The sequence below is a fragment of the Poecilia formosa genome, unplaced genomic scaffold (genome assembly GCF_000485575.1).
Source record: "Poecilia formosa unplaced genomic scaffold, Poecilia_formosa-5.1.2 Scaffold218, whole genome shotgun sequence".
Lineage (NCBI taxonomy): Eukaryota > Metazoa > Chordata > Actinopteri > Cyprinodontiformes > Poeciliidae > Poecilia > Poecilia formosa.
In genome coordinates this window covers 897,927-917,259 of record NW_006800157.1, presented here as the reverse complement: position 1 = coordinate 917,259, position 19,333 = coordinate 897,927, and the positions used below count along the sequence as shown (strand labels likewise).

Genomic DNA, 19,333 nt, shown 5'->3' with positions numbered 1-19,333 from the left:
TCCATCCATCTGTTCATCCATCCATCCATCCATCCATCCATCCATCCATCCATGCATCCGTCTGTTTATCCATCCATCCATCCATCCATCCATCCATCCATCCGTCCATCCATCCATCCATCCATCCATCCATCCATCCATCCATCCATCCGTCTGTTCATCCATCCATCCATCCATCCATCCATCCATCCATCCATCCGTCTGTTTATCCATCCATCCATCTATCCATCCATCCATCCATCCATCTGTCTGTTTATCCGTCCGTCCGTCCGTCCGTCCGTCCGTCCGTCCGTCCGTCCGTCCGTCCATCCGTCCATCCATCTGTCTGTTCATCCATCCGTTCATCCATCCATCCATCCGTCCACCATCCATCCATCCGTCCATCCATCCATCTTATTTACTCTTTTTTTCTCTCCTGGATAAAATAAAAATATTCCCCGTTGGCCCTCAGATGTTTGATCAGATCAGGAAAACAGAGAAAAGCTTTTTATCATCAGAGCTAATTTCCGTTTAGCTGTGAAGCCTTGGTGGCATCAGGCCCAAAGCAGCTCTTAATGGGTTTCCAGACAGCCCCGGGCTTAGTGAGGCGTTTATTACTGCGGGACAGATTATTATCCCTTCGGCTCACACAGGATGACAGCGTAAAGTAAACACAAGAACAAGCCTTTTTATTTTCCAGTGGAAACTCTGGGGAAAACGAGAGGCTCACAATGTCCTGGCTTACATAAATTAATACTGGACTTCATTTACAGATGTTATCAATAAAGATGTGGTTTTAACTGATTTATTCTCTGCTTTCACTCAAACTACATGAGAAGATGAAACTGGATGTGGTTTGAGATTCTGCAGCTGCAGACGGATAACGGATAACATTTTCACAGCCAACACACATGGAGCGACACTGAAACCTGTTCATGGTGCTGAACTTACACCAGTGTAACCAGTGAAGCCAAACCAGCTGCACAAGGTGCTGATGGCCAACAGATGGACGACATTAAAAGACATTTATCACTGGGACTACTTAGCTGCTAAAAAACTGAAACAAATTGTCTACTGTTGTCAATAAATACAGAAAATTGTATTTTAATTGGCTTTTAGCACCACTGAGGCCAAGTGGAGTCCGATGGTGCAACAGGGCCATTTTAGACCGAAAAAGGAGTAAATTTTTGCCACAAAACTCAGAACTTAAAGAATTTTTTGAGTAAGAAGACTTGGAAATTTCTGACCTTGAAAAGTCAAAGTTTGCTAGAAAACCCTCCTCAAATTTTAAGATTAAACTAAAAAAAGAGAGGAAATTTCTGAGTTTATATAATCAAAAGTCTGTGAGGAATAATCTAAAATTTTGAGGTTAGTCTCAGTATTTTTTTTAGAAAAACGACAAAACGTCTGAGTTTGAAAAATTGAGAATCAATAAAAAAAACCCTCATATTTTGACATTAATCTCAAAAGGTTTCAACAAAACTTTCAACATTTTGAACTTTTCTGGCAATTTTTGACTTTTGGTGCTCATAGGTTTCCTTATTCTTTCTAGAAAATTTCTTAGATTAATTTTAAAACTTTAGTTTTTTCTCTAGCAAATTTTCAACATTTAAAACTCAGAAATTTTCTCTTTTTTGTTTAGAATTTCTGTTAATCTCAGCATTTCTTAATTTTTCTAGCAAATTCTTGACTTTTGAAACTCATATTTTCATATCTTTTCTAAAACGACTTCCTGATATTAATCTAAAAATTTCAGAGGTTTTTCCAGCAAATTTTCTTCTATTGAACTAGTTTCCACGTTTTTTTTTTATAAAATGTTTGAGCTCAATCTTTAAATTTTTATTTTTTTTCAACTTTTCAAGCTCAGAAATTTCTACAATATTCCGTGAGATCTCAATATTCCCTCGTCTCTTCTTGTTTTTTCTTATTCTCCGTCGCAGTGTAGCGACTGACGGCTCCTTCAGGTTAAAACCTCCCTGACTTTGACATGACTTTGACACATTTAGCCTACAGCCATATGACCAACCACCTCGTAAAGGTTTTTATAGCGTTTCCGTCGCAGCGCTGCGGCTCAGCAGCTGTAACGGTAAATTCAGCGGCTCCCTTTCCTCCATTTTCTGCTTTCCTGTCACTGAACAACTTACTTTATCAGTTTTTATACCTTAATCTGGCCAGACTTTGTCCTGCAGTTCACACCATTGTTTAACGGAGTCCTGTTTCCCACCTGTCGACCGTTAGCACCTTAGCATGGCGTTCCTGGCGAGCTTCGCTCAGCCTGGCTGATGTTACTGGTTACACTGGTTTAAGTTTAGCATCATGCATCATGAGGGCCGAAAGAATGTTTCTGGTCAGCTGACTGATTTTTATCTTTATCTGACAACATTATCACAGCCTAATAATAATCTTTGTATGCGGCCGAGGAGGCGGGACATTAGAAATTAAATATGGCGGAGGCAGATTTTGTCCGTTTTTATTCAAATGTAGCTAACCCTAACGGCAAGTGAGAGGGAGAGTTTTTCTTGTAGTGGTTAATCTTTGGGCATCTTTTTTTGCTCCGTTTTAGGCAGTAGTTATTTAAAAAGCGTACTTTAACACAGGGGTTCCCAAAGTGGGGGTCGCAACCCTTGAATTGGTCGTGAGATGTCAAACGGAGGGTGTAGGGTGAAAATTAACTAAATAAATTTACCATTAGATGTCTCATTAAATAATGCAATATAACCTTTAAATTATTAAATCTAATATTTTTAAAGAATACATTTATTTAGTTAATTATCAATATTGTTAAATATTATTTGTTTTAATTACTTAGTATACTTTATATGACAATTGTGTTCTAGTTTTCTTGTTTTGTACTTATTGTCTGTATTGACTGAATTTCTTGTATTTATTGACAAAATTTGTATGAAGTCATTTTAGCTTTGCTTGCATAACTTTTGTTTGTTTTATCAGGAAAAATTGAGCATTGTCCAGGCATAACAGATGAAAAATAACATTTTAGCTATTTTTGGCGCAGTTATAGAAATTCCAATTAATGTGCATTCTCCCTACCAAATAAATTTAATTATAAATTAAGATAAAAAAAAAATCACTGCATATTTTTAAGTAAACAAATAGAGTGAAATACTTTGGGGTGAGTCTTCATCAAGATATAGACAACAAGACATTTTCCCCATAAGTGAAATAATCTGCCAGTGGTATTAGTATTTTTTTAATCAAACTTAAGGAATTATTTACTTAACATACTTCCAATATCTTGCTGAAAAGTCGTTTCTTGGTTAGTTTTATATTATTTGAAGTTTACTAAGGCGTTTGCACTAGAAAATAAACTGAAAATACTTGGTAAGATTTTGTGTTTTTGCATTTTTTACTTCCCCTTCATAACTACTACTTTATTAGACTTCCACATTTAATTGCAATAAAAAACACAGAGTTTTGTGGTTGCTGAGTGTGGACAACTTCAAGGGAGTGAATATACTATTTCACTGTAAATTCACACAATAATATCCTTCAGAGTTTGAGTTCAGTGACGCTCCGATTAGCTGGTCAGTTTGTGTTGGAGTCCATTTGTCCAACCGGTTGTGAAAAGAGTTTCTGGGTCAGAATCAGGTTGTTCAGAGAGATCAAACCGGACAGGACCTCACAGTTTAACGCCCAAGATTTCTGACAGAGCCTTTTAGTTGGGCGTTGGAAACCCCGCAAGCTTTTATGTTTGTCAGCATCTTTTGGAATAAAATAAAAAATAAAAATCTTCCTTCATTCATTTATATTTTTAGCTTCTTAAAATAGCCAGTGTCTCCAGACTTGCTCACCATATGAGTGGAAAACAGTTTCAGAGTGTGAGTGAGCCTGAGATATGAAGACGTGATGAAAAGTCTCAGCTGTAAGCGAAGCTCTGGTCTGATGATGTAACTCAAACTCACCGCCGTTACGTTATCTCCGAAGACGATCACGCTCAGCTGTCAGATTCATTTTGGCCCCCGGTGAAGTTGGACTGGAGATATTTTTATGATTTCAACTTAGAGGAGTTTGTTTTTTCTCATTACTGAGTGAAAGTTTATCTGAAAAAAAAAAAAGTAAATAAATATTTAAGACTTGTTTATTTTCACATTTTATTATCCAGAATGATTTGTGTGTGCACAGACAACTTTTATAACTTTGCCTATTTCATAAAGCAAAGTTTCAAGAAAAGAAACATAAATGCTTATATTAAACGCTATGCTAATTTTAGCAAAAATGTTTATTTCAAATTAATTTTTATCAATATTTATCATTTAGCATTGTATCTGTGCATATACTTTTTATTTTTTAAATTATGTGTAATAAATAATGTAAATTTTAAATTTCTTCTCTTAATCAGATCAGATCAGATCAGATTAGCTTTATTGTGGTAAATTTACAACATTGCAAAAAGTAAACAAAATAAAATCCCATTTTACAATCAAATAAATTTGGCTTTCTTATGCTTGCCTACTCTATTCATAGACCCTACAGTAATGAAACATACCTACTGTTCATATACATACTTACATAAATAAACATATTTATTTTTAAATATGCAGTTAGCATGGGCGCTACCTAGTATTGTATATGTGTCTAAAACTTTTATAGTGTATTATGGCTTTTTGTGGTGTTGTAAACATTTACACCTTGTAAATGTTTGGACTGCAGGCTAAAATTTGAGCTCCAGAAATGCAGCCTTGTGACTGTGAACTTCAAACGTCACTTTGACCTCAATGTAGCAACACTTGACCTTTAGATTTAGATTCAGCTGGTTCAAACCAATTCAATTTGATTTATTATTCTACATACCAGTCATTGATCATTCATCACTAGTCAACAGTTAGGACTAATCAACAGTTTCAGTTTGATCCAGACTTGTATATCCAGGCCTCATGGTGCTGATTGATTGCGGCTCTCTGTCTGAGCCGGACGTGAGTTATTTCCATCAGCGCTGATTAAACCTAAACTCTAAATGCCCTTCAGTACACGGCAGGATTAGCTTCCTCAGCCGGTCCAGTAAACCTGGACTTTTATACTTAACCAACAATCCTTAATTTAAGATCAGCCATAAATATTCTCCCAGTCATTTGTCGAGAACATGTAAGCGGGACGGGTGATAAAGTGGCAGAGCCGCAGAGAGATTTACGACCAAGACATGTGTAGCAGCGGCGTTTGTCTGGTGTGGGTTTCAGTTTGGACTTCGCGTCCCGAGTGCATGACGATTGAAACCCACCCGCCTGTTGCTGGGCATGTCGACGAAGGGCATGGACTCCAAGAAACTGCTGAGACAACAACATGCCCATGTGACATAAACTGGGAACTGTCGTTGGGGCAGAGAAAGCAGCTGAAAGCTGTGAGGTTTTAACGCTTCGCTTCAAACACAGAGGCTGATCAGTGTTCATGATTTGTATGTTTTTAACTTTACTGTGTTTAAGGGGGCAGGATTATGTATTTTCCCGGCATATTGTGTCATTTTACTGCAGATTTAACCTTCAGTTGTTACAAAAAATATTTGTATATCAAATATGAGTTAAAAGAAATTTCACTTCATAATTTAATGCATTGAAATTGGGCCTCTGTCTCTTTAAGAAACTCCTGCTCTTTCTGAAACTCCGCCTTCAAGAAGTCAATCCAACATGGCTCCTCTGTTAAGCCTTTAGCAACGTTTTAATGAACTCAACAGGTGAACAGTTCCACCAGGTGTTTGCTAATTGCTTCTGGGTAGTCTGAAGGAGCAGCTCTGCGAGGCAGAATCTCAGAAACTGCAGCTCTGAGGAGGAGCTGTGCCTCGAAGGCGGCGCTAGATCCACCCAGACGTTTTGTATAGCTGAATGGTTGCCATGGAGCTTAAAGGATTTCTTTTAACACTTGTCAAAGAAAAGCCACACTTCAGGTATGTTTTTGATGAGGGAATGACATTATATAATGATATATAGGGGAAAAAAAGTCAATTTTACATAAAACTGCCCTTTTAAAGAAGAAATAGGATCACTAAAGCATAGAGAATAATAAATTAATGGCAGCCATTCTGTTTTTGTTACATTTAGATCTAAATTGTCCATACAAAAGGAAATGTTCTTTTATGACGTAAATGTGGGAAATTTGCCACACCAGCACAACATGCCTTGCATAAGTTTTTCATTTTGTTACATTAAAGTCACAAATCTGAGTGGTTTTCATTGGGACTTGATGTGTTTGGCCAACAGAAGTTGTGGCATATGTTTTTATTTACTCCCCTGAGGCAATACTCTGTATAACTTTCTTTGGCTGCAAGTTGTTCTGCATGTCTAGAGAGTTAAATCTTTGGTTATGCAAACCAGCTCGAGCTCAGTCAGCCACCGATTCTAACTTGATTTAGGTTTGGACCTGTCGGTCATGCTAACAGATGTTGAGTATTAGCTGGATTTATACTGAGATTAAATTACACACACTTGGGCTCTATTTACTTACTAGGTGCTCTTTAAGGGACTTGGGTTTCATGGAAGAGTGACCAAAGGGGAATGAATACAAGAGCAGGCCACACTTTTCAGATTTTATTTGTAAATAAAATATTGAAAACAATGTATAATTTTCCTTTATTTCCAAATAATGTACCAATTTGTGTTTCTGTCTCATACAATATGTTAAAGTTTGTTGTTGTATGTGACAAAAAGGGTGCTAATGCTTTTGTAAGTATAGTTTTCATCTTTTAAATAAGCCAATTGCCACTTCTAGTTTATTTATAAAGCACTTTAAAACAACAACAGCTGCGACAAAGTGCTTTACAGATCAAATCAATGAGAATTCAAAATATGGAAAGGACAAAATGAAAACTCTAAAAGCCTTAAAAGAAAGAGCAAAAGCCTCTGTCTCCAATTTAGACCTCAGTACCTCCATATTTATATTACTTTACACTCATATTTACTTTTTGAACACAAAAATGTGCAGAGATATACAATTAAAATGACAGAAAGTGAAAAGAGCTAATCAGTCTGTTTAGATTTCTTTTAAATAATGTAAATGATACTGACAAAATGTTGAGATGATGACAATATTAATAAAGAAATCAGTGTTTTCTGGTTGTTTTAACAGAGATTCGTCCGTTCGGGCATATGTCATGTCAGCTCTAAGGTCACTGAAATGAGCCTCTGTCAGAGAAGCGATGACAGCTGGAAATAAACTGGACTTGTTTTGGCTCGGCCTCTCCTTCCAGACACACACCGCCTGCGTTCTGCCAGTCAGCTGTTGTGCTGCGTTCAGGTGTTAAGCCCTTTGGTCCAGGAGAGGGGATGAAGAGGATATATTAGTAATTTGCAGCAATACCCATCAGTGAATAATCCGTTAATGAAAATATTCATCAACGCTGTTTGATTAACAGTTGACTCAATAGTCTATAAAGTCAATAGTTGTTCTTTATCAAAAATATGGAGCACATGTGTTATAGTCTTAATGTGTTGCTAAGTACAGCTGGGAAAACTGGGAATGTTTTTGGAGGGTTAGGGAGAGTCTGGGATTACTTTCCTGAAGTAAAACAAACCAGAAAACAACCTTAAGGACCATCAAACTGTCAAACACAAGCTTTTCTCTAGGTTTCTCCAATTTAAGACATAAATTTATATATTTTCAGCTCATTAAGTTACTGACAGCATAGTTTGTTTTTTTTTTTAGATTTAAACCAGTTATACTATAAATAAATTAAATATGTTTGCACCTTTGCAGAGGTCTTACTAAGTTTCAATGTGATATTTGTACTGAAATTATATATTAATGAAATAAAACAACTTTTGGGTGGGTGAATGTTTAAATATATTTATGTATTTATTCTTCCCAATAATAACCAAATCATGTTTTATAAGATTGCAGGTCTGACTTTCTAAGTGCAGTTCTTATAACATTATCATTTAAGAATCTGTCATTACCCGGTTTTAAAAATATTTACTCAAAGAAGACAAGTGAAAAGATAATTTGACTGTTGGACTAATTAGAATTAGTTAGGATTCTGAAATTAAATTCTGAGATTAAAGAGAGAACTATTTTTTAGAGGCCCTATCGAATGTGTTCTGAGGAAGTATTGGAAAAATATTGTTTTCACATACTCCAAGAAATCCATTCAGTTCAACATAATTTTAGTGGTTTAATCTTGTTTAATTAGAAGATAATAGCTTAATTTTGGATGTTGGGAGGTTTGTCAGAGACTTGAGCGAGCTGGCTAAAAATGAAGAGAAGGGATTTTTTAAGAACAGCTGTTGTAAGCAGTGAAAGTGTTACTGTATAAAACGTATAGTGTTAAATTTAGCCATATGACAGAAAAGGTTGGGATACTATTCAAATATTGACAAACTAGTTTCCACCCAAACCCCGCGATAGCCGGTACACGCCGTCGTGAATATGATGCGACCTTTCCGCTTGGTTTTTAACGGTTGGACCTTTATTCTGGAGGGAACCAAAGCGGAAAGACGAATCGTTCTGCGCATGTCTATTCACTCGTAACCTGGTTGCCTGCTAACGGTCGGAGAAGCTAATGGAGGAACCTAAAATATCACTTTAATCGATCAGAGGAGCCGTTTGGAGTTCGTGAAAAAGGGAAGCTGCACACTAATAACGAGTGGTATGTACCTAATGTTGATGTAAAAGCGGCGAACGGTGAGAAAACGGTGTTTTCCCTGTTAATCTGGAACGGTTTCCACAGGCCTAGCAGGCTGAAGCAAACGTCTGCAACAACATATGCCAGGTTTTTGGTTAGGACCCCAATATATCTGCAATATTTGGTATTTTAAAATAAAGATAAAAGAAAAAACGGAATCGGCTGCGATCTAATTTAAAATGCACTGAGGTAATTTTAACGTTTTCGAAACGTGATTTCGCTTTTATGTTGTTCTGAACTTCGTTCATGAGAGGATTGTTGGTGCTGAAGACAGAAGTGTTTCAGGTTAAAGTTGGAGTAAATGTGGACTAATACGAAGACCGGGAGACCTGCTTTCCTCCACTATTAGCTGAGCAGCTCTGACAGCTTCGTTCTTCCTTCGTTGATGCTGGTCAGCAGGTTTCCTGTTTGTACCGGAAGCACCAGAGGGCCCATCGGTTTGCTAACCACTGCACCGGCTGTCCTGACCGTCTCCTCAACTCTCAACAACAAAATAAAAAAAAAAAAAGAAAAGGAAAAAAAACGTGGCGAACAAAAAAAAAAAAAAAAAAAGAAAGGGAAAAAAAAACGTGGCGAACTAATTGAAAAAAATTCAAAATAACAACAAAAACCACTCCAGTTTTAATTTTATTATTCTTATGGCTGTCACTGTGACCACACACATGAATGTAAGATGAAGTAATACAAAAACACTGAAGGAGCTCTCTAGTTCAGTCAGCTGCTCCCAGTTATAGTAGTCCCACAAAACCTTGTCAAAAAATAATCCTTACACCTGCACACAATCCAAAACCAAAGGGAAAATTTGTTCAAACATGCAAAGGCTCATCCAGAATAATTATGGACACAGGTCTTCAAAAAGAACAACTTTGACTAACAGAGCAGAGCTACGCCAATATACTGTTACTATGAACGGCACAATTCTAGAATCAAAAGCTCAATTTTGTTGCAAAATGTTTAGCTAAATGCTTATTATATCACAGCATTTATTCCATCCAACCATTCATCATCAATCCATCCATTGTTCAAGCAAACTTATCCTTGCACGGTTGTTGGGGAGTTGCCTATTTCCAGCAATTGTGAACTCAAGCAAAATGTTGTTCAATCAAATTCCTTCATTCAACTAAATAAAAAGCAGCAAATATTGTCATTGTAGCTTGTCTTTTGATCCTAGAAACATATTTTGTGTACAAGGGGTGACTGTGGCTCTATAAGAGGTGCTGAAATTGGATATTTTTCCTTTGGCTAATGGACAAAGCCCATTGGTAGATGGCTGTGATGCAGAAGAACTACTGAAGAGGGCAACAGAAATGTGGCCCATGGTGATCCAAAGAAGAAACGGATCAAGCCACTTTGGGTACATTCACACCAGGCCTGTTTTGTCCACTTTAATCAAACTCCAGTTTGTTGGCCTAAAAGGTTCAGCTCATTTGGGGAGGTGAATGTGGAGTCAAACTCTAATGCAGACCAACAAAGCAAACTCTGGTCCACCTACAAACCTAGGTTTCAGCTCAGTTGAAGTGAACTCTGGTGCATATATGTGAATGTGTCAGTGGGACCAGAGATTGCTCCAAAAGCAGGAAGTGGGCTATAGCGCAGGGCATTCCAGGTAAATCGGAGGGGAACAGGTTCCTCATAGTGTTTGGTTCTTTTGACACAGTGTAGTGTGAAAGCAAACTGTGGCAGCTGAAAATGGAACAAATTTTGTGATTTTGGTCCTCAGTCGAATCAGTGTAAACCTTTGGTCCTCAGACTTGTCATCCATGTAATCCTTTTTTTTGACATCTGATCTTTTGAAGATGGAGTCAAGATGACAAGTCATCAGCAGAATCAATTTGGGTCATCACTAGTTCAGAGCCTTACTTGTTTTATTAGATCCCCAAAATGTCTCATGGTTCAGAAGACTGTTCGATTTAGAACAAGACTATATGTCAGATTAGGTTTAATATGTTTCAAGAAAGAAATATTTAATTTGCATTTTGACTTTGTATGTGGCAACTCTGTTGATTTGTTCTTCTTTTTTAATAGAATATTTACTCTGGAAATCACCATCTCGGAAGTTTTGTTGCGGTTCATCGACTTCCCAAGAATGTACAGTAAAGACAGAATTTTGCAACCTTAAAACTGATTATACCAGTGGTTCCCAAACTTTTTCTCCTGGACCCCCCCTATTTGGCCCCCTCTATGGATTACAAATAGCTGTCTGGTTGAATGACGTGTTTTGGGGGGGGGGCAAAATAAATGAATTGTAGCTGAACATAGACAACACCAGTAGCCTACAGGCTACTTGTTAACAAGCTTAAGGTGCTGTATTGATATTGGCTAGTCATCTTGTAGCTAAATTTACCTGCTTCCAACAGCTTTACTCAACAGTTGGTTAGTTTGGGGGAAAAACTGTGAAAAGTTCTTTGCGTTTTGCTGGTTTGCTGCTGTGATTCTAACACACCTGCGTAGCTCCGCCCAGCAGCAGCAGGTCTCCTTCACTGCCGCACAGGTGTAAACCCAGCGCGAGCGTCATTGCGCTCATGTTGCATTTGAAGGCGGCTCGGAAAAACAGGTTACAACATGTTAACAACGGATTAAACAGTTTTAACTGCTGATAAAAGTGACAGAGGACACAAATATGGGAAGTGCGGAAGCCTCTACTGTATCAAATTGACAGAGAAATAACAGAGTTGGCCATTCTAAGGTAAAAACCCAGCGCATACAGCGTTCATGTGTTTTTTGTTGTTGTTTTTTTTTTTTGTTGTTTTTTTTTTCATCCAGACGGCTTCCCACGACCCCCCTGCAATGGAACGGCGCCCCACAGTTTGGGAACCTCTGGATTATACAATCAAACGCTCCTTAGTACATTTTGTTTTAAATTAAATGATCAAATCAGTTGTCTTTCATCTATTCGGGATCTTCTGTGGCAGTGAGCTTTTATTTTTAGCTGATTTTTTTGTTACTATGGAAATGATCCCTAGTAAACAGTTGTGCCTTTATGTCTTATAAACGGCTATGCAAGTGTTTTCTGTACCATATCTGTTGGTATATTCTGTAAGACTTGGAAAATATATTGTCAAAATGTCTGTAGCTAACAGAAGAGTTGGCTAATGGACAGGAAACCTCCAAATGATGGATTTCATTCGGCTACAAAGCTAAAGTCTAGCCCCAGTCATTAACCTTGTATCTTTGTTCTTTTAAACTTTTCAGCTTTTCTTTGCTTTTGGAGAATTGCGCCCCGTGTCCTCCTCCAGGGGTCCTAACAACCCCACTTCTCAGCGGGCTTCCTGGGAGCGCGCCACTGACAGGAAGGCAAGCTGCTTCTTTGCAGTTGGCCCAGCTGAAGGCTCAGCTAGCATTAACGCAGATGAACAATGTTCTCACTGTTGGTGGCTATGCTCCAACCTTGACATCAAACACCCACATACCTGCTCCGGGATTGCCCACAAAACCACCTTCGCCGACTGCAGTGGCCATCAATCTCCTGAACCTTCTGAAGATTGCCAACACTATGTCTCATCCCATGTATAATCCCTTTGCCCCTAGCAAACAGATGCCATCCCATGGACCTTATGGACTCTCTGGTGGGCAAATGGAGATGGACCCTCGGAGGCCACCGCCTCACTTTAGCTCTGGTTCCAACTTCAGCTCTTCTGGATCTTCTGGTCTTACCTGTGGACCGTCTGGAGGACCTATACCATCCATTATGTCTTTACCAGGAAGCTACAGACCCGAGAGAAATAAGATTACTGTAGATGAAGACATAGACAGATGTTTGGACTTGAATATCAGTAGAGCCAGGGAGGAGGTGATACAAACTTCCTCAAGCCAAAATACCCAATTTACTAATGTTCAAAGAGACATATTTCCTTCTTCAAACAAAGGAATGCCTTCATATTTGACATCTCCTTCTACTCTAGTAAACAGATCCTTTACTGTGGATAATAGTAACGACAGTTTGGACTGGTTGCCTATATGCCAGAGGGGTTCAGAGGAAGAGTCAACAAAAAAATATTCATCTGCGTCCTCCACCTTCCAAGGCAGTGGTGAAAGTCTTTTCAGTACCTCCAGTGAAGGAAAACATATGTCATCCATTCCAGGTTTGGGTGGCTATGACATAAAAAGACCAGCTAAGTTTGTGCCTCCTCCGGAGCCCATTCGCCCCAAGTATACTTCGGAATCAGCATCGAACATCCTCCTGCAGTTTGGTCTTGAAAAAGAAGACTTGGAACACCTAATCTCTTACCCTGAAGACCAGATAACACCTGAGAACCTGCCTTTCATCCTAAGGGAAATCAAACTGGAGAAGGAAAAGAAAACTGCAACTGCTGTTCAATCCAACCCCTACAGTGCAACTCAACCCATCAGAAGTATGGGTGAAAAGGACAAGTTTATTCCTTCCATGGGGGAAAGGTTCAATTCAGATCAAATATCATCCACTGTTCTTAAACCAAGTAAAGTGATCGATTATGGACATACAGGCAAATACACCACAGAGGTTGGGAATGAAGTTGGAAGAACTGTTGGCAGTTCATCTGTAGCTGGTGTGAGTGGAAGTTTGTTGTATATGGACAGTTTCAAACCTAGCAGTCATGTCAGAGATCCACTTCAAAGAGGCCCTGGAGAGCTGAAAACTGGACCAGCTGTCACTTCACATGGCCAGATGAGTTCTGTCTCCACTGTTGACTCACTGAGGAGCCCTGTGGCACCATCAAGCAGCGATCCATCTAAAAAATTGGGAGTCCAAGCAAGCCAGACTTCAACGCCGCTTTTTCCATCTTTTGGATTGCTGAACAAGGACACAGATTTAAGTCGACTCAAACCCGAAGGCCCCAAAATTCCTCCCCCGAAGCAGCCAGAGCCAGCTCACCAGGCATCCACTCAACCCCAGCCATTCAATCCACCCTGTAATTTAAGTCGTGGAGTTCATCCTGGGCGTCCTGGCCTTGTGCTTATTCACAGTAACGACTCTCACAACAACAATAAGAGCAAAACTCAAGGACAAGGATTAAAAGCTTCTGAACAGGCGAACAAGATACCAGCACAACAGCAGCCAATTCAGCAGACTCTACAGCATCAAGGACCGCCACCACAGAAGCCACAATTTCAAATGCATCCGCAGCCGGTTCTGCAGTTGAAACAAGTACAACAAGGTCTTCCTGCTTCCATGCCACCCCGGTTGGCTCTCTTTCCAGGTCGACCTGCTCTACCTACACCAGCCCAAGTTCCAATCCGTCCTCTTCTGCCTATGTCAGCCCCAGTGCTACTACGTCCTTCTCTACCTACACCAGCCCAAGGCCGGATGGATGCCATGCCTCGTATGCCGCCTCCAGTTTTCAAAGACCAGACATCAGCACCAAAGATGGGTCCGTCCAAACTACCAACACCGGCCATGATGAAGGACTACGCCGCGGCAACACCAAGAATATTTCCTCATACCTGTTGTCTTTGTATGAAAGAATGTACCAATATGAAGGTGAGTGGAAGAAATTGTTCTCCTTGCATTTAGGACGTTGTTGGTGTATGTTGGAGATTCGTCCTGATTTTCAATATAAACTGACATGTTTATATTTGAGAAAATATTGTTTTTAATTGGAGAATGAGTTGATTAACATACTGTTATAAAACATGAACTATTGTGAATACCAAACCATAGAAACTATTGTTCAACTTTTCATGGTTAACAACCCTGTTCCAAGCTAAAAAGTATGTTCCAAAATGTTACGAGCAAAAGTTCTTTATTGATTTATAAAGTTCCTTTGTGGGATTTGCAAACAAATTTGATCACCTGAAACTAGTCAGGAAACATTTTGTATTAGATTGACATAAACGTTTAAGTGGCATGAAATGGATGTTGTTGGACTAACCATGATTGTTGTGTAATCACATGTATAAATCTGCTAAAAATGTGGGGGAAATGTTTTCTTGGACATTGAGAAGGACAAGATGTGTCTCTGCAGAACTAAAGGATCAGTGGAAGATGAAAAATGTTTTTTTTTTGTTTGTTTTTTTTTACCTCCAACGTATTTTTTGTGGGAGCTTCAGGAGAAGCTGTTTCTACCTCCTTCTGGGGTTAAGACCAAATACCTTTTATTTGGTCTTACCCTCCTTTCTGGTTCCTGCTCTACTATCTGACTAGCCTGACCTTTGCTTTCCTACACTTGATTCTTGTCTCCTTTCAGTGCTCCATCTGAGATTTGTCCCATTGACCTTGATTTCTTAGGATGCATTTCATTAGGACCAATCAGTGAACAGGAGGAGTTGTTGTAGTCTGCCTATCCATGGTTGTAGTTTGGCAATGCCAGACTACAACCAGACTAGGCTGTGAAGCCTATTACTCCATTGATTCTTGGGGTGCATTCACATCCTTGTGTAGTCCGCTTCAATAAAACTCTCATTGGTTTGCCTAGAACAGGGGTCACCGACTCCAGTCCTCGAGGGCTACCATCCTGTAACTTTTAGATGCGTCTCTGCTCAAACACACCTGGATCAAATAAACTGCTCGTTTCCAGCCTATTGCAGAGAGGAATGAATGCTGGTGAGGGAATTCAGACATTTTGGAGCAGAGGTGAATCTAAAAGTTGCAGGATGGTAGCCCTTGAGGACTGGAGTTGGTGACCCCTGGCCTAGAAGGTCGGTCCGGTTTGTTTGGGCAGGCAAGAATGGACAATCAAAGTCAGATGTGGACCAAAAAAAGCTAAATCTGGTCCACCTGAAAACCTAGGTCTCTGTTTGGTTGAAGTGAACTCTGGTGCAGTTCAAAGACATGTGAATGTCACGCGGATCTGATACCGCTCCATAAGCAGAAAGTGAACTATAGTGCAGGGCATTCTGGATAAATGCAACCAAAATAAACATGCCAACAGGAGAAATGTCTCGTGTGACAACATTTCTCACTCCATTGTAATTAACATTTTGTGAAGAATGAAGATGTGCTCAATGTCGTCTTCTGAAGGTTTTGTTTTTTTTCCCCCCAGTGGTTCTTCTTGCAGCGCCACCACAGGTGATGGGGGGGGGAAACGGGTTGCTCAAAGGCTTCTTTAGACACATTGTACTGTAAAAGAGGACCACATCTGCTGAAAATGTTACAATTTTGCAATTGTTGCAATTTTGGTCTCCACATCAAACCGAGTCTACTGGGTTATCAGGTGTAAAGACACCCTTAAATTTGTCTTGGAAGCCAGCAGTTCTGATTAAGAGCCATTTTGTACAGCTCTGCACTTCTCTCTTTGCAGTGGGATTGTTTATGTGCAAATTCCAGTAAGCGTCAGAGCATCCCTTCCTTTATTAACGATCTTATGTCATGATCAAATGCTAGCGATTGGGCAAAATCAGATCTAATCGTTGAAAACTTCATTATAGTCCATGCCTCCAGCCAGCAGTTGTTGAGGGTCTAGATCTTCCGTATGAAGCAAAGTATAGAACAAGGGTCTGGTTTTTACCAGACGAACAAACCACCATTTTTATTTTTTTTGTTTGCATAACATGTCTTAAAGATGGACATTCTGCTTCTCATATTTTCCTATCAACCCCTCCCTTCTCAAGCTGTTATTTTTCTTCCTTGAACTGAACATTGCAACGATCCTGATGGGATTTAGGAGACTAGAGATATTTCAAGACCTAGAAGACTGAAGAACCGGACGGTGGAAGTTCCCAAAGGCTTCTTGTCATTGTTACAATTCTGTAAAACTTGTGCATTTTTGATAAAGGTTGTACTCTTGATGATGTTTTAATTTTGGATTGGGGTTCATGCAGTTTTGTTTTTTTTTGCTGTGTATTTATTTTTGTATCTTTGTTCTTTGTTTTACTAAACTTAGTAAAAGACTGTTTTATTGTCTGAATATACTTAAAAAAAGTGTTTTGATGAGTTAATGTAGTTTAATAAAAGTGGTGTTTTAATACATCTGTTTGTTGTTCTGAATAGGACTGGCTTTCCCATCAGAACACTAGCCTTCATCTCGATAACTGCAGACTGCTGAGGTTACGGTGAGTTTAAAATAAACTTTGCTTTCGCTCCATAATTTCTCACTGTTACAATAAAAATTCTATTGATGTTCATGGGCAAGGTGTTTATGGATGTACTTTGGAACAACAATAACCGCATAACTATGTGGTATACACAAAGGAATCAGAAATATGTTCATGTACTTGTTGCCCAAGTTTAATGTTCCTTCAGTTGAGGCCCACATTTTCAAACAAGTACGAATTGGTTTGAATCGTTCCTAAGTCTGTTCGTTTCTTGAGTTTTTGCTGTCTTAATGTTGGAACCTTGTCTCCTTTTGATTTTAATTGGTGTTTTATTTTTCCCCAAAGATGCCCTGATTGGGATGGGACGACACTGGAGTTACTGAGGTAACTGCTGGTTTTCTCTCATAGTTGTGACACCTTGTGATCGTTCTCCTTTTCCGTTTTTCAACCATGCTTTTCTTTGTCATAATTCTCCACAGTGGTCCGGGTAAAGGTACCCAACCCTCGCCCACAGCTCTTGGCCAGAGTTTCCATGAGACTCGTTCCCATTCCCTCAGCCCTCAACGCCAACGTGGATCAGAGGATGGCAAGGAAAGTCCGCACCACCATTATGGGTCAGAGAGTAGAAGACAAAAACGTAGCAGCCGCTCTCGATCACATAGTCCACAACGCCATCATTCCTCCGATGGTCAACGAGAGAGACGAAGTAGCAGATCACCACACACCTCCAGACACTCTCGCAGGTCTTTTTTTTTAAATATACAATGTTTTATATATATAAAAATGCCATAAAATTTCGTAAGTCACCTATATTTGAACAATTGTTCCTTTTAGGTCTCGCTCTCGTTCCTATGATCGCCCAACCTCGTCTCACCACCGCTCACGTTCAAGAAGTTACGAGAGGCGATCACCTCCCAGGAAGAGGGAAGCCAAGCGGTCGTCACCGAGGAGAAACTATGAGCGTCGATCGTCTCCAAGAAGAAGCGACGAGAGACACTCGTCACCAAGGAGAAGCCGTGAGGCGCGGTCTCCAGCGGAGAGATCCGCACCTCAGCGTAAGAGGTCCAGAAGTGCCGACAGACTGGCTAAGAGACTCCTGGAAACAACAGGTCTGAAGAATGCCCAAGATACTTTACCTTCAACTTTTAATAAACGAGTAAATTCATGCTGGTAAATCACAAATTCTCATTGTTCTTGTAGCTGTCCAGTCTCTGTCCAAACAATCTAACCTGGAGGCCATGGTTAAAACTCTGGCTCCTGCGTTACTGGCTGAGCTGGCTAAGATGAAGTCCTTTTCCAACATAGAGAAGAAGACGTCTTCTGCTAAATCAGCTAAAGCCACATCCAGCCGTCCAAAGAGCGGGAAAAGCTCTTCAGCGAAGCCTATGGTGAGTTTCATTTGACAAATGGATATGAAACCTTGTTTTATCTGTTTACTCTGACTTTGGGCTGTGATTCTTCAAAGTAAAAGTTGGAGAGAAGAAGCAATCAGCTTGCATCTCCTTAACTAAAACAAATGTGCAAAGGTTTTAAAACTTGAGACTTAACAGTGCTAAAGATGTTTTTTACAAAAAATGATTGGTGCTTCATGTTTTTATCTGTTTATTTCCTTTCTGTTTCTTCAGTCTGCTGAGTCCTTATCTGCTGGCAAAGTGAGGCTCTCTAGCGTTTCTGCTTCCCTTTCCCATGACGACATTTTTGATGCCTTGGAGAAATTTGGAAAAGTCAAAGAAGTGAACATAGCAAGAGCATCACTGCAGGTATGCAGCATACATCTAATTAATTATTGGTTATTTTCATGACCAGTAGTGTGTTGATCTATCCAAAAAGTAGATGAATGGGATGAGTGGCCATAATTTGACTTGCACATTTTTATTCTGTAATTTTGTCTGTATCTGTAGGCAGTCATCCATTTTGAGAAAGAGGCAGATGCAGAGAAAGTGAAGAAATTACAATGCTTGCAAGTGAAAGGACTGACTGTCTACGTTGACAAAAAAATGGTAATTCACTTTCTCATTTGCTTCACAAATTTACCTCTCAATAACAGCACTGAATGAGAATCAATGTTGTTTATTTACAGAACGTTGTTTCCATGAAGCCTCAGTCGGCGCAGAAGTAAGTTTTACCTCACAGTAACTCTCAAGTTGAACTATAAAAAACACATAAGGTTGGCTTTGATAAAGCTAGACTACTAAGTTCCAACGTTAAAAATATTGGTCTCAAAATACCTTTGATTAAGAAATCAAGATCAAAACCTGTGCTGTCAGAATCAGCTTTAACTTTGGTTCAACTTTGCTCTCAATGAAGACATGTAAGAGGAAAATTATGAATCATTCATATATTCATAGAGTTTTTTACAAAAGAGGAAGATGAGGTTGAATTGGTGTGAATAGGTATGGTATCGATCTGGGCTCTGACAGTAAACAGATTGTGTCCAGGATGTGTGGGGTCTGCAGAGACGTTAGCTGTCCTTTCTTCACCCTAGATCTCTGAAAGTTGTGACAGAGGGAGTTTGTTTTTATCTTCCGTAAATATTTCTTTACGGAAAAGAAAATGTTTTCTGAGATGTAAAACAGGGCGTCATATCAATTTGTCAAAAGAAAACACCAGTTGCCGTTTATAATGATTAACATCTACTGGCTGATTCATTAAACGCTCTTACGCAGTTATTTGTTAGAGTTGAGTCTCCTGTGAAGGCATAGCTAGTAACGTTCTCAGCCATTCTTTGTTGCAAGGAAGGTTTTTGTTGCTTTTCTCTACATTTGATACCGCAGTTTTCTT

General features: G+C 39.3%; 1 protein-coding gene and 1 long non-coding RNA gene across 3 annotated transcripts in view; one reads left to right on the top strand and one right to left on the bottom strand.

Moving 5' to 3' along the window:
* The window catches only part of LOC107838183 (uncharacterized), a 13,204-nt gene extending 2,475 nt beyond the window's left edge, over nucleotides 1-10,729 (bottom strand). The window contains exons 1-2 of the long non-coding RNA XR_001664231.1: nucleotides 10,354-10,729; nucleotides 4,643-4,648 (exon numbers count right to left, since the gene is read on the bottom strand). This is a non-coding gene — a long non-coding RNA (uncharacterized LOC107838183). The remainder of the gene's footprint in view (nucleotides 1-4,642; nucleotides 4,649-10,353) is intronic.
* LOC103149152 (serine/arginine repetitive matrix protein 2-like) overlaps nucleotides 1-19,333 on the top strand; it is a 31,602-nt gene that overhangs the window by 1,303 nt on the left and 10,966 nt on the right. For both annotated transcript variants that reach the window (XM_016679709.1, XM_016679710.1), the window contains exons 2-10: nucleotides 11,795-14,060; nucleotides 16,509-16,570; nucleotides 16,898-16,936; nucleotides 17,032-17,295; nucleotides 17,387-17,661; nucleotides 17,753-17,940; nucleotides 18,178-18,312; nucleotides 18,454-18,552; nucleotides 18,633-18,667. In XM_016679709.1, the coding sequence (XP_016535195.1) occupies nucleotides 11,795-14,060; nucleotides 16,509-16,570; nucleotides 16,898-16,936; nucleotides 17,032-17,295; nucleotides 17,387-17,661; nucleotides 17,753-17,940; nucleotides 18,178-18,312; nucleotides 18,454-18,552; nucleotides 18,633-18,667 (3,363 nt within the window). The remainder of the gene's footprint in view (nucleotides 1-11,794; nucleotides 14,061-16,508; nucleotides 16,571-16,897; nucleotides 16,937-17,031; nucleotides 17,296-17,386; nucleotides 17,662-17,752; nucleotides 17,941-18,177; nucleotides 18,313-18,453; nucleotides 18,553-18,632; nucleotides 18,668-19,333) is intronic.